The sequence below is a fragment of the Mastomys coucha genome, unplaced genomic scaffold, assembly GCF_008632895.1.
Source record: "Mastomys coucha isolate ucsf_1 unplaced genomic scaffold, UCSF_Mcou_1 pScaffold21, whole genome shotgun sequence".
In the NCBI taxonomy this organism is placed as follows: domain Eukaryota; kingdom Metazoa; phylum Chordata; class Mammalia; order Rodentia; family Muridae; genus Mastomys; species Mastomys coucha.
The window spans coordinates 1,920,705-1,930,996 of record NW_022196904.1 but is presented as its reverse complement, the minus strand read 5'-3'; the positions used below and the strand labels follow the sequence as shown (position 1 = coordinate 1,930,996).

The window sequence follows — 10,292 nt, the reverse complement described above, 5'->3', positions numbered from 1 at the left end:
CCCACCCTTATGGCTTTGCTCCCTGGGAGGAAAAGGCTGAGGGGAGAAGTATGACTCCTACCGTCCTGAGGTGGGGGACAGGGATGGGGACATCAAATGGCCAGGGCTCCCTGCAGGTTGGGGCTGGCTCGGGGGGCAGGGGGGCAGCACACGTAACAGCAACAAGGATCAGCTCTCTAGGGATGTCCCAAACAACACACTCCCAGGATCAGACCTGGGTCAGCTCCCTCCTTCCCTTCTGGAGGGGTCCAAGTTAGAGACTCTGCACTCCATTCCAGGCTCCCGGTGAGCAGCCTATCATGGTTCACCACTATTGATGTCCAGATCAATAGAACCATGACTGACCACTAGCCGGAGGCGCTTAGGTGGGCAGAAAGGAGCAAAGGCAAGGGCCTGCTTAGGGATAAGGTCAGGGGTGGGGACAGGACCTGGGTTTCCAGCAGGGACAGGAACAGCTGGTGGGGCTGAGGCTAGGCGGGTAAGTTCCACGCGCACCACAGAAGGTAGCCCATAGCGCCGGGCCCAGTACCAGTCCTGTTGTGGGGTCCAGCGAGTCTGGGTGTGGTGCAGGGTCACCATGGCCTCAGCCTGGAGTTGGCAGTGTGGACCACAGCCTCCCCATCGGTGCAGGGAGACATAGGCAGTGTGAAGGACAGGGGGCAATGAAGCCTGGCGGATCCTGGGGCGATGGCGATGGCGTCGGCGCTTCCTGGGATGTACTCTGGGCTGGGGCTGAGGCACCCACTGGAGCCAGAGGGGCAAGTAGTCCAAGCGGGGGCCAGTGGGAAGCTGGCATGGGGGCTGGCAGGCAGCTGTGGAGGTCAGAGGAGACAGAAAAAGTGAAAGGCTATCAACAGGACCCGTGCAGCTAGCTCTTCCTCTAGACGGGTCAGAAAAAGTGACCCAAAGGCTAGAGAACAGGCATGCTCACCACAGAATGGGTCAGGGCGCAGTGGGGACAGGTGAGAGCAGGCCCTCTGGCTCATCAGGCTCTGCTGGCTGCTGTCCAAGCCCTGCTGCAGACGTCTCTTTGTCTCTCGGAGCTCATACTTGTCCAGGGGCTGTGGCCGCAGCTCAGGCTTCCTGGGCTGAAGTCTGAAAGCTCCCTCGCCCTTCCTGCAGGAACAGAGAAGGGCAAAGGCAGAGATGTTGGGCTGGACATGTTTTAGGGTGAATCCTGAGGATGTACCCTAGCCTAGCAACCCTTGGCCTCCCAGGGAAGGTTGACACACCCTGCCCACTCGGTCCATACCTACCTCTCACAGGTATAGCATTCACAGTGCTCATTCTTCTCACCGAAGAAGCCCTCGCCATAGAAGCAAGTCACTTCATCCCCTGGCTCAATGTCCCGTAGCACCTTCACACAGGCAGTATTCCCATCTGAGGGCACAAACTGAGGCCATGCCCCCTCAGCACCCTAGCCTGAGCACAGGGCAGGAGCAGTCCAGTCCCACAACCTGGCCAGGCACCCGGGTCCAAGGGTTCTGTAATGAGTTAGGCCACAGCTAAGGAGCCCACTCCTATCCCACCATTTATTGGTAGCTACCCTGGCTAGAGCCTGTTCTCCACAGAGCCCCTTAAGAGCCTGCCTTCTGTGTCTAACCCTCCCTGTCAGCCAGTGAGCCAACCTGACCTCCAGGCAGGATGCAGTGCCACTCCTTGCGCTCTTCCTCTGACTTGTAGACAAGTACCAAGCTCTGCCCCTCAGACCTATCCTGTGCCCCCATCTTTGGTTATGGGGAGCCTCCTTACAGTCCCAGCCATGTGGTGTGAAACCTTGTCTTCTTGTGCCTCTGATTTTCTTCAGCGTGTAGGAAAGCTCTGCTCCTCCAGAGCCTGCTGATTCCAGGCCACTATACACGTAAGCAAGCTGACAACTATGTGCATGGTGACCTTTCTTTTCTGTCCCACTCAGTGTCTGCATGCAAGGCGAAGGGCCTCATGGGGGCTGTGTGTCATTCATCCCAACAGCCTCTGACACATGGAACAAGTCTTTTACGTTCTCAGGTATCCACCACCTAACCCCAACAACAGTCTTAGGGGTCATCAACAGGAGAAACCCGAGACCAGGCCATACAGCCATAACTCTTTCCAGTTCTAAGACAAGAAGCTGAGCTTTGGCCCTTACTCTGGCCCCACAGAGGGCCAGAGGTCTGTGTCCTGACAGAACACAAATGGGGGACTTATTATTGTTGTTGTTGTATAAGAAGCCCTTGACCTAGACCTACACACAGGTGTGAACAGCCACATGGGTGCTGGGAATTGAACCCAGATCCTTTGGAAGAGCAGCCAGTGAGGGCTCTTAACTGCTGAGCCATCTTTCTAGCCCCTTTTTAGTTTTTTGAAGATAGGACCTTGTTACTGTATAGTCTTGGGTGGCCCAAAACTCACTGTGCAGACCAAGCTGGCCTCCTGTTTCTTTCCCAAACACCGATTTCACAGGTACAAGGCAGGGTACTCAACTAAAACTCTGCTTTTGTTCTTGTTGGTCCTGTGAGTTGACCTCAGGTCACTCATAAGCTACACAAGAGCACTACCACTCAACTATCTGTTTTGTTTCTGTGGTGCTAACTTAGGATCTTACACACACTAAGAAAGCACCCTGCCCTGAGCTACATCCTTTTTAAAATATAGTTTCACTGAAGTTACCAAGATTAACCTAGAACTTAGAATTTTCCTGCTTCGGTCTCCCAAGATGCATGACAAGACAATATTACACCCCACTGGTCCTCCCATACCCTATGCAACATGTTCAGGCCAGTCACCTCCTCTTTCCCTTACCTTACTTTGTCTTTCTGCCCACTGTTTCTTAGCAGAGGTCCTTGGCCTCCTGGAATTTCTTGGCTCTCCCCTGCCCCTGCCTTCAAAGCTGTCTGGTGAGATTAGCTACCTGCTAATCTGTCTCCCCATAACACTTTTGCCTCCATTTCAGGCAGTAAGCCAGGCTCTGCCACAACTGATGCCCCTTCTTCTCTGTCTGCTGTCCTTAAGGACACATGCCTTCCCATGCTGCCCAACCTGGGTGATGCTACCAACTACGAGGGACTGCAAAGGATAGGAGAGATCACCTTGTCAGGTGGGATAGTCCAAAACCAGCCCTCCCTCCATTTCGATTCTTTTCACACTCTGAAGGTCTCACCTTGCAGTTGGGTTTGCAGTCTGGCGCCATTGGGTGGACAACAGAGAAAAGAGAAAGAGTGAGCAAGTGAAGCCAGCCCCTCGCCCATGCCCCGCAGCATCCATCCTCTCTCTAGCCTTGCCCTCACCATGGTTGATGAAGGCAGCTGGGCCAAGCCACAGCTGGGCACTCCTTTTTCGGGTGGAGTACATGATGCTGAAGTCATTTTCCCCAGCCCTAAGCAGGTATTCATCCTCTTCACGCAGCTCTGCAATGCAGCCCACCAGCAGCTCCAGCTTCTCATTCTTCTTCCTGCCAAGAGGCTAGGCTATAGGGCTCTGAGCAATTCCTCCCAATCCATGCTGGGGATGAGGGCCTCTCAGGCAGAAGCACCCTGGGAACAGGAGCTCTGAGGCACAGGGCCAGCCATCGCATCCTTCATTCATTCTCTCTCAAATCCACCAGGTCTCCCTGTGTCACTAACCCCTCTTCCCCTGGGTCCTACCTCATCCAGAGGGACTAGGTCTATGTTCCCAGCAGCCCTCTTACCAAGCACGGGTAGACACAATCTTGGCCCCATTGGTCTCCATGGAGTAGCGGGTGCAGGGCAGAATGGTGAAGCCACTCTCAGGCAGGAAGGCGCGGAGGTAGCAAAAAATCTGAGAGAAGAGTGGGGGAGGGCAGGAAGATGAGCAGGGCCAACCACAGGGGCCTCTTTCTCTTGGACCAGGTCTACTTTGTCACTGACTGTGTGGCCTGGGTCCTCTCTGGGTCTAGGTGTCCTCATCTGTCAAAGGAAGAGGAGGGTGGACTCATCTCAGCTCACCCGCCCCCAATTCTCCTCTTCTAGGCTTCTGAGCCTTCCTTGCAGGCTGTCCCCAGCAGCAAGACAGTCTTAGACCTGGGGGCTACTCTCCTGAGAGCTCTAGAATCTGCCAGCTAAATGGAGAGAGCAAAGTGTAGGGCAGGCTTGGGGCATGGGCTCCCTCACGTGGGTCTTGAGGGCAGCCTCCTGTCGAGGGGCACGGTTCTGGAAGTAGTGGGCCATCCAGCCTCCCAGTGTCAGGGCCCGGAATGCAGCCTCCAGGTCCCGTTGCCTTAGGAAAGCTTCCAGTGCTGAGCGAAGGTGGTGCTGTCGTCGCAAGGTGGGCACAGGGCTGGGAGAAAGGGTATGCCTGAGTTCCAGGGACTTCCAGGCCCCTGGCCCCCACCCAAAGCTTCAGGGAGACCAGACTGAGAGTTGTAAAAGTGTCCAGGACCCAGGACCCATTACCCCCAAACTCCCCCTCACCTGACATTCATCTTATGGGTGCGGAAGCCGAGGTAGGGGTCAAGAACAAGGCTGGTGGCCAGGTCATCATTCTCGCACAGTTCTCGGGCTGTCACTCGATCAGGCCCCATGATGCTCTAAAAACCATGCTGCTTCTGGCACAGAACATGGATGTGCCACTCAGAAGCTGCATGGGATGTCTGTGGGCCCCAGAGCCTGCTTATCTGTAGGAGAGCATGGGGAAAATCAATATTGACTTTACAGGGCTCTATGCAAGAATGACACCCAACAGGTACTTTTGAGTGAGGAAACCCTAAGAGAAATACAGTCAGTCTCCTATGCATTAAGTACCCCCCCTTACAAAACAGATGCATGACCCCCAATCACCCACCACCTTCCCAGGACACGTATGCTTTCATGGATGTCAGCACACACAAAGACCACTTTGCCAAGTGCACATGTAGGAGACAGGTCCCTGTGTACCCAGGGGGAAGGAAGATTAATTGGCAGTCTGAGGTAACTCCAAAGGCTTAGCATTGCAGGAGGGAGGAGGGGGGATAGCTGGGCTCTCATCAAGGAAAGGGGAAAATGAATGAACTCCATGTTTTGAGTTTCTTGCCTGCCTTTGCTGACCCTCGGTAGGCTGATTCTCTTGTCCTCAACACCTCCCTCCAAGGTCACCCTCCTCTGGGGAGTGGTCAAAAGGTTGTGGGTGGAACCCAGGCAGCCATTAGGGGAAGAAGGATCCAGTACCTATTCCCTCATGGAGGATTCCAGCAAAAGGGGGGCCCTCAAGAGGACAAAAACAGGAAGAAGGAAGAAACAGAATGGAGAGAAGGAACAAGTCAAAACAAAAGGGTTGGAGGCAGAGGGGGAAAAATAGATTCAAAAAACCAAATCAAATAAAATGGAGGGACAGGTTATCCAGTACCCTCACTATGATGTGTCTGACAATTCTCTGCTTTGGGAGAGAGCAAGGAGGCAGAGTGTGGCAGACACACTCTGCCATTCTGGGAGAAAGATCTGGAAAAAAACAAGGCTGGGTTAAATGAAGAGGGTGCTTAGAAAAAAGCCTGGAAGCTGGGAAAAGACAAAGCCAGGTATAGGGAGTATGATGTGACGGGAGAAAAAGGGGAGAGAAACAGGAGGGAAGTCAGGAAGGATGGGGGGGGCGGGGGTGAGGACTTGTGGAGGGCAGGGGGAGGAATAAGGCACCCGAGGTTGCAAGGGAGGAGCCCACGAAATCCAAAGGGTAGATACGCCTGGAGTCCAAGGGAAGGGCTTAGCGGTTCCAAGCAGGGTTTGGGGGAAGTCCTGGGGGATTTGAAGTGATGGAAACCTGAAAGACTCTAGGGGTTCGAGGAAGGAATTGAGGGTGCTAAGTAGCTACCTAAAGCCTGGGAAGGTTGTAGAAGGGGGCTGGGAAGCAGAGTCTGAGGAAGGGCCTCAGAGGCCAGGACAGTGAGACAGGAGTCAGGAAGTGCCCTGAGTGTGTCAGGGTAGGTTACGATGCAGGAAAAGGTGGTGGGGATGGGCCCTGGTGGGGCAAGGAGCGACCCCTAAGGTGCGAGGAAAGACCTGAGAGTGAGAGAGGAGTCTGCATGGGCTCCAAGGGTGCAGGGAAGGGTACGAGTGAGAAGCGCGTAGATCCGCGGGGCTGGAGACTTGGACGGCAAGGTTCGAGGAAGGGCCCGGGGACAGCCGGGTCAGGGGGTGACTGGGAGTCCGGGCGGCGCGGGGCGGGGGCCAAGAGGGGGCTCAGAGGTCGGGCCCCGCGCCGCCCCTCACCCGCTTCTCCTCCTCCTCCTCCTTCTCCTCAGGCGCCCGCGTTGCAGCCGCCACCTCCACCCACCGCCTCCTCCGGCTCTCGTCAGACAGAGACGCCGCGCCTCCCCTCGGGCCGGGATGACAGACAGTTTAACCTTCTATTGGCCCAACTCGCCGTCACTCTTCCGTTGCTATGAAACTCGCGCTGTTCTTATTGGCTGACTCTCATTGTTCTCTTTTTCCCGCCTCTCCTGGCCCCAGTCCGTGCCCTGACAAAACCCCACCACGCCCACTTTCCCCAATAAATCCAGCGAACTACAGCTAATGGCTCTGGTCGCTGTCATTCAGATGTTGCCATAAAAATCTGTCCCGCCTCTTCATCCGCCCTGCCCCAAATCCATGCGTTCATTGGCTCAAAGAGCCGTCGCTCCAACCGAAACTCTGTCTGGGTCAGGTTATTCAGGTCCAAGTGAAAAGAGGGCAGGCCCCGTCGGATACAAACTTCTTATTTTATTGGCTGGTCTTGAGCAGGACCACGCTTCCATTCGCTAAGGCCTCCGCCCATCACTCTAGAGTCCGGAGCCCTATTCTCTTTCTTCAGCCTGAAGCGGGGCAAAATTGAGCGAACCAGGAAGGAAAGAGGTGAATGCACACGCGCGCCACTGCTGCTCCCGGCCCCAGGAGACCATTGGTTGCCATGGCAACAAAACTTCATTGCCAACCCTGCTTGGCAAGAAGACCTTTTCTCTTTCCCAATACTCCTTACCGGTTGGAAAATTGTACCTACCAGAACTCTGTGAAGTTTTCTTGTCCTGCCTATGAACTGGTCGGAAAGAGAAGACGCTGAGAAGTTGGGACTTAGGGAGACAATCTCTGATTCATGGGGCTCTCCCATGGGGAAACCCCTGTAATTAAGATCACCCCCTCTTCAATCCTGCAAATATAATTATCAGAATATCATAATTACGTCCAAATAAATAAGCTCCATGCTTGGGGCAGGCAGTCTTTGTTTTTGTTTTTCATAAGTTATCTATTTGGTGGGTTAGAATAATACCTACTTTTCGGAATGTTTTGTTAATAGACTGAAGGAACAACCAATTGAAGTAAGATGGAACTTGAAATGGCCCAGTGGGTAAAAGCACCTGCCCACAAGTCTAACAGCCAGGATCCACATGATGGAAAGAAAGCACTGACTCCCGAAGGTTGTCCTTGACCTCCACGTTCATGCCAAGGCGTGTGCATTCTCACACAAGTTTGCGCGCGAGCGCGCGCGCGCGCGCGCGCGCACACACACACACACACACACACACACACACACACACACACTAAATAAATTAAAACATAGTAGCTTCTCTTTTGAGACATGCAGCTTTGGCTGTCCTAGAACTCATCTTGTAGACCAGGCTGGCCTTGAACTTACAGTGATCCTCCTTTCTCTGCTTCCAGAGTGCTGGAATTAAAAGTATGTGCCACTATGCCATGCATAATATTTTGTTGGTTTCGGTGGTGGTGGTTTTGTTTTGTTTTGTTTGTTTGTTTTTTGTTTGTTGTTTGTTTTTTTGAGACAGGGTTTCTCTGTATTACACCTGGCTATCCTGAAACTCAACTCTGTAGATCAGGCTGGCCTCAAATTTAGATATCCTCCTGGCTCTGCCTCCTGAATGCTAAGGCATGTGCCACTATCAACCAGCCAACCTTTTTTTTTTTTTTTTTAAATAAGGAACACTTCACGAATTTGCATGTCATCCTTGAGCAGGTGCCATGCTAATCTCTGTATCATTCTAATTTTAGTATATGTGCTGCTGCAACAGTTTGTTTTTAAGGAAGCTGAAGTTTTGTACTGTCCTGTAATCTTGGGGGTTTGCCAACTCACAGCTTCATGGCTCCATCTACAAAGCAAATATCATACACTGGTATACTTTCAGGTGTCTGAGGGCCATGCTTCACCACCCTTATCTCTCCTGAATTCTAAGACAGTCCCTACCCTGAGCATCTCTCCGGATAAAGATGACTATATCTTCCTTGGGTGCCGTCACATTGTATGAGATTTTCAAACAGCGAATAAAAATATATTTAAGGAAAAAAAGCCCCACTAAATACCAAAGTGTCTTCCAGACTGTTGAAGTAGATTCCAGGATGAGGGTATAACTTGTGGGTATACAACATGCACTTGAGGCTTGTGGTTTCATTTCTATTTTTGAAAGAAAAAGATGCGCCCAGCAAACAATTGGGTAGAGAGATTTAATACAGCAACATGGCTACTCTGGCTGGAATACACTCGTGTTCTTAGCACACATCTTTAATCCCAAACAATGATGGTAAAGTTAGTTTGTAGAAGGAAGCATCTGTGTTTCAGAGAAAGAGTTGATAGAATAGTATATGCCCAACTCTCTTGAGAACAGAGAGAAAAAGAGAGGCTACTTAAGAGAGAGCAGGGCAGAGAGAGTGAAAGAGAGAGGACAGTTTTACCAGGACAGTTGTACAGAGACAGGTTAGAGAGAGAGAGAGAATGAAAACAAGCTAGGCACAGGTGAAGACGGAACCATTCAGAGAGTAAGAAGGAGCCAGAAGACTAGAACAGATTGCCAAAGTTGGTATGAGGCCAAGCATAGCACTTCAGAAGAGGCAGAGAAAAGTCAGGTTGAATCTGTCAGTGGGGAGAGGAGTTTTGAGCCAGAAGAGCTGAGTTGATCAGCTAGTCAGAGTTCAGAAAGAGCTAGAAAGGGTGAGTTTATTCAGCAGCAAGTCTCAGAGGCTGAAAACATTCTAGGCCTAGATTAGGTTGTATGGAGGCTAAGAGCTTCCAGGATTAGGCCTAGGTTAGCAGATGGAGGTGGTAAACCTCCAAGTCAACAATTACATCAGGTGAATAGAAGATACTTTTACACAACTGAGACCTTGTGCCATCAGCCAAGGGAACAGCCCAGGTGTACTCCCTTGAGAAGGAGTTGGGACAGGATGTCATCTATCCAAGGCTGGTCTTTACCATCTTGAGGTCAGACTGCAGATATAACAGCCCTCACCACACCGTCTTTACTTGGTGCTGTGTGTTAAACCCAGGGTTTCATCCATGCTAGAAAGAGCTCTACCGACTGGATTATATCCCTGGAGCTTTTGTTTGTCTTTGTTTTTGTTGTTTGCTTGTTTTGAGACAGGGTTTACCTGTGTCCTGGAGCTCCTTCTGTAGACCAGGCTGGCCTCTAATTTAGAGATTCACCTTCCGTTGCCTCCCAAATGCTGGGATTAAAGACATTTGCCACCACTGCCTGGCTACTTTTTGTGTTTCTGAAAAGGGGTTTCTTATAGCTGGAGCTGGCCTGGAAGTCACTATGTAGTTCAGGCTGTCCTTAAACTCAGAAGAGCCTTCTGCCTCAGACTCCCAAGTTCTGGGATTACAGGCACCTAACCTCATAAGCAGAGGTAAGCTGTAACAGGCCCCCAGATGTTAATAGACCCCAGACCTTAGCACAACTGACACCATGACAGACGTGGTATTCTGGCCTGGAAACCCAGCTCATAGACAGAACCCTCTGCCAAAATGAGAAGAGCTATCTAAAATCCATCAAAGCTCACTGTTCTGGAAATTTTCTAGCTGTGCTAGTCTTACCCTTTGGCTTCTGCAGCTCTGCTTCTGGCTAACTGTTCTTGTTAACTGAAGGATGTCAAGACAGATTATGACTTTTGTGATTAAAAGCTCATCCTGAGAACATCTTGTGGCTCTACTGGGATCAGGAACACACAGTGTAGTCACTTCCAGCTAATAAAGACTCTCTAGGGCCTGGAGAGATGGCTCAGTGGTTAACAGCACTGGCTGCTTTGCCAGAGGTCCCAGATTCAAGTCCCAGCACATCCGTAGCAGTTCACATCTGTCTGTAACTCCAGTTCAGGAGATCCAGCACCCCCACACAGACATACATGCAGGCAAAACACCAATGTGCATACAATATAAGTAAATAAATAAATAAATAAACAAATAAAAGATTTATCTTTTGGCTTGAACCTGTGTCCAAGTTGTTTTCTCTGGTGGATCTGTCACAACAAAGCCAAGACCATTTACCAAATACTTTCCTTTTGTTTTTGTTTTGTTTTTAGTTTTGTTTTGAGACAGGACTTTTCTGTGTTTCTTTGACTGTCCTG

The 10,292-nt window shown here is 51.3% G+C and overlaps 1 protein-coding gene and 1 pseudogene across 4 annotated transcripts in view; both read right to left on the bottom strand.

Annotated features, from left to right (window-relative positions):
• The window catches only part of Kmt5c (lysine methyltransferase 5C), a 6,709-nt gene extending 353 nt beyond the window's left edge, over positions 1-6,356 (bottom strand). Inside the window, exons 1-9 of one of the 4 annotated variants that reach the window (XM_031385135.1) lie at positions 6,241-6,356; positions 4,410-4,612; positions 4,110-4,275; positions 3,668-3,777; positions 3,267-3,430; positions 3,140-3,159; positions 1,257-1,393; positions 932-1,116; positions 1-812 (exon numbers count right to left, since the gene is read on the bottom strand). The exon at positions 1-812 is cut by the window's left edge and continues 353 nt beyond it. In XM_031385135.1, the coding sequence (XP_031240995.1) occupies positions 298-812; positions 932-1,116; positions 1,257-1,393; positions 3,140-3,159; positions 3,267-3,430; positions 3,668-3,777; positions 4,110-4,275; positions 4,410-4,519 (1,407 nt within the window). In that variant the 5' untranslated portion in view covers positions 4,520-4,612; positions 6,241-6,356 and the 3' untranslated portion in view covers positions 1-297. Of the gene's footprint in view, positions 813-931; positions 1,117-1,256; positions 1,394-3,139; positions 3,160-3,266; positions 3,431-3,667; positions 3,778-4,109; positions 4,276-4,409; positions 4,613-5,007 lie in introns of all 4 variants that reach the window. The other 3 variants (XM_031385131.1, XM_031385133.1, XM_031385134.1) reach the window with 3 other exon arrangements.
• A 1,510-nt stretch (positions 6,357-7,866) lies between these two features.
• LOC116104229 lies at positions 7,867-7,966 on the bottom strand (annotated as a pseudogene).
• Positions 7,967-10,292: the final 2,326 nt, after the last annotated feature.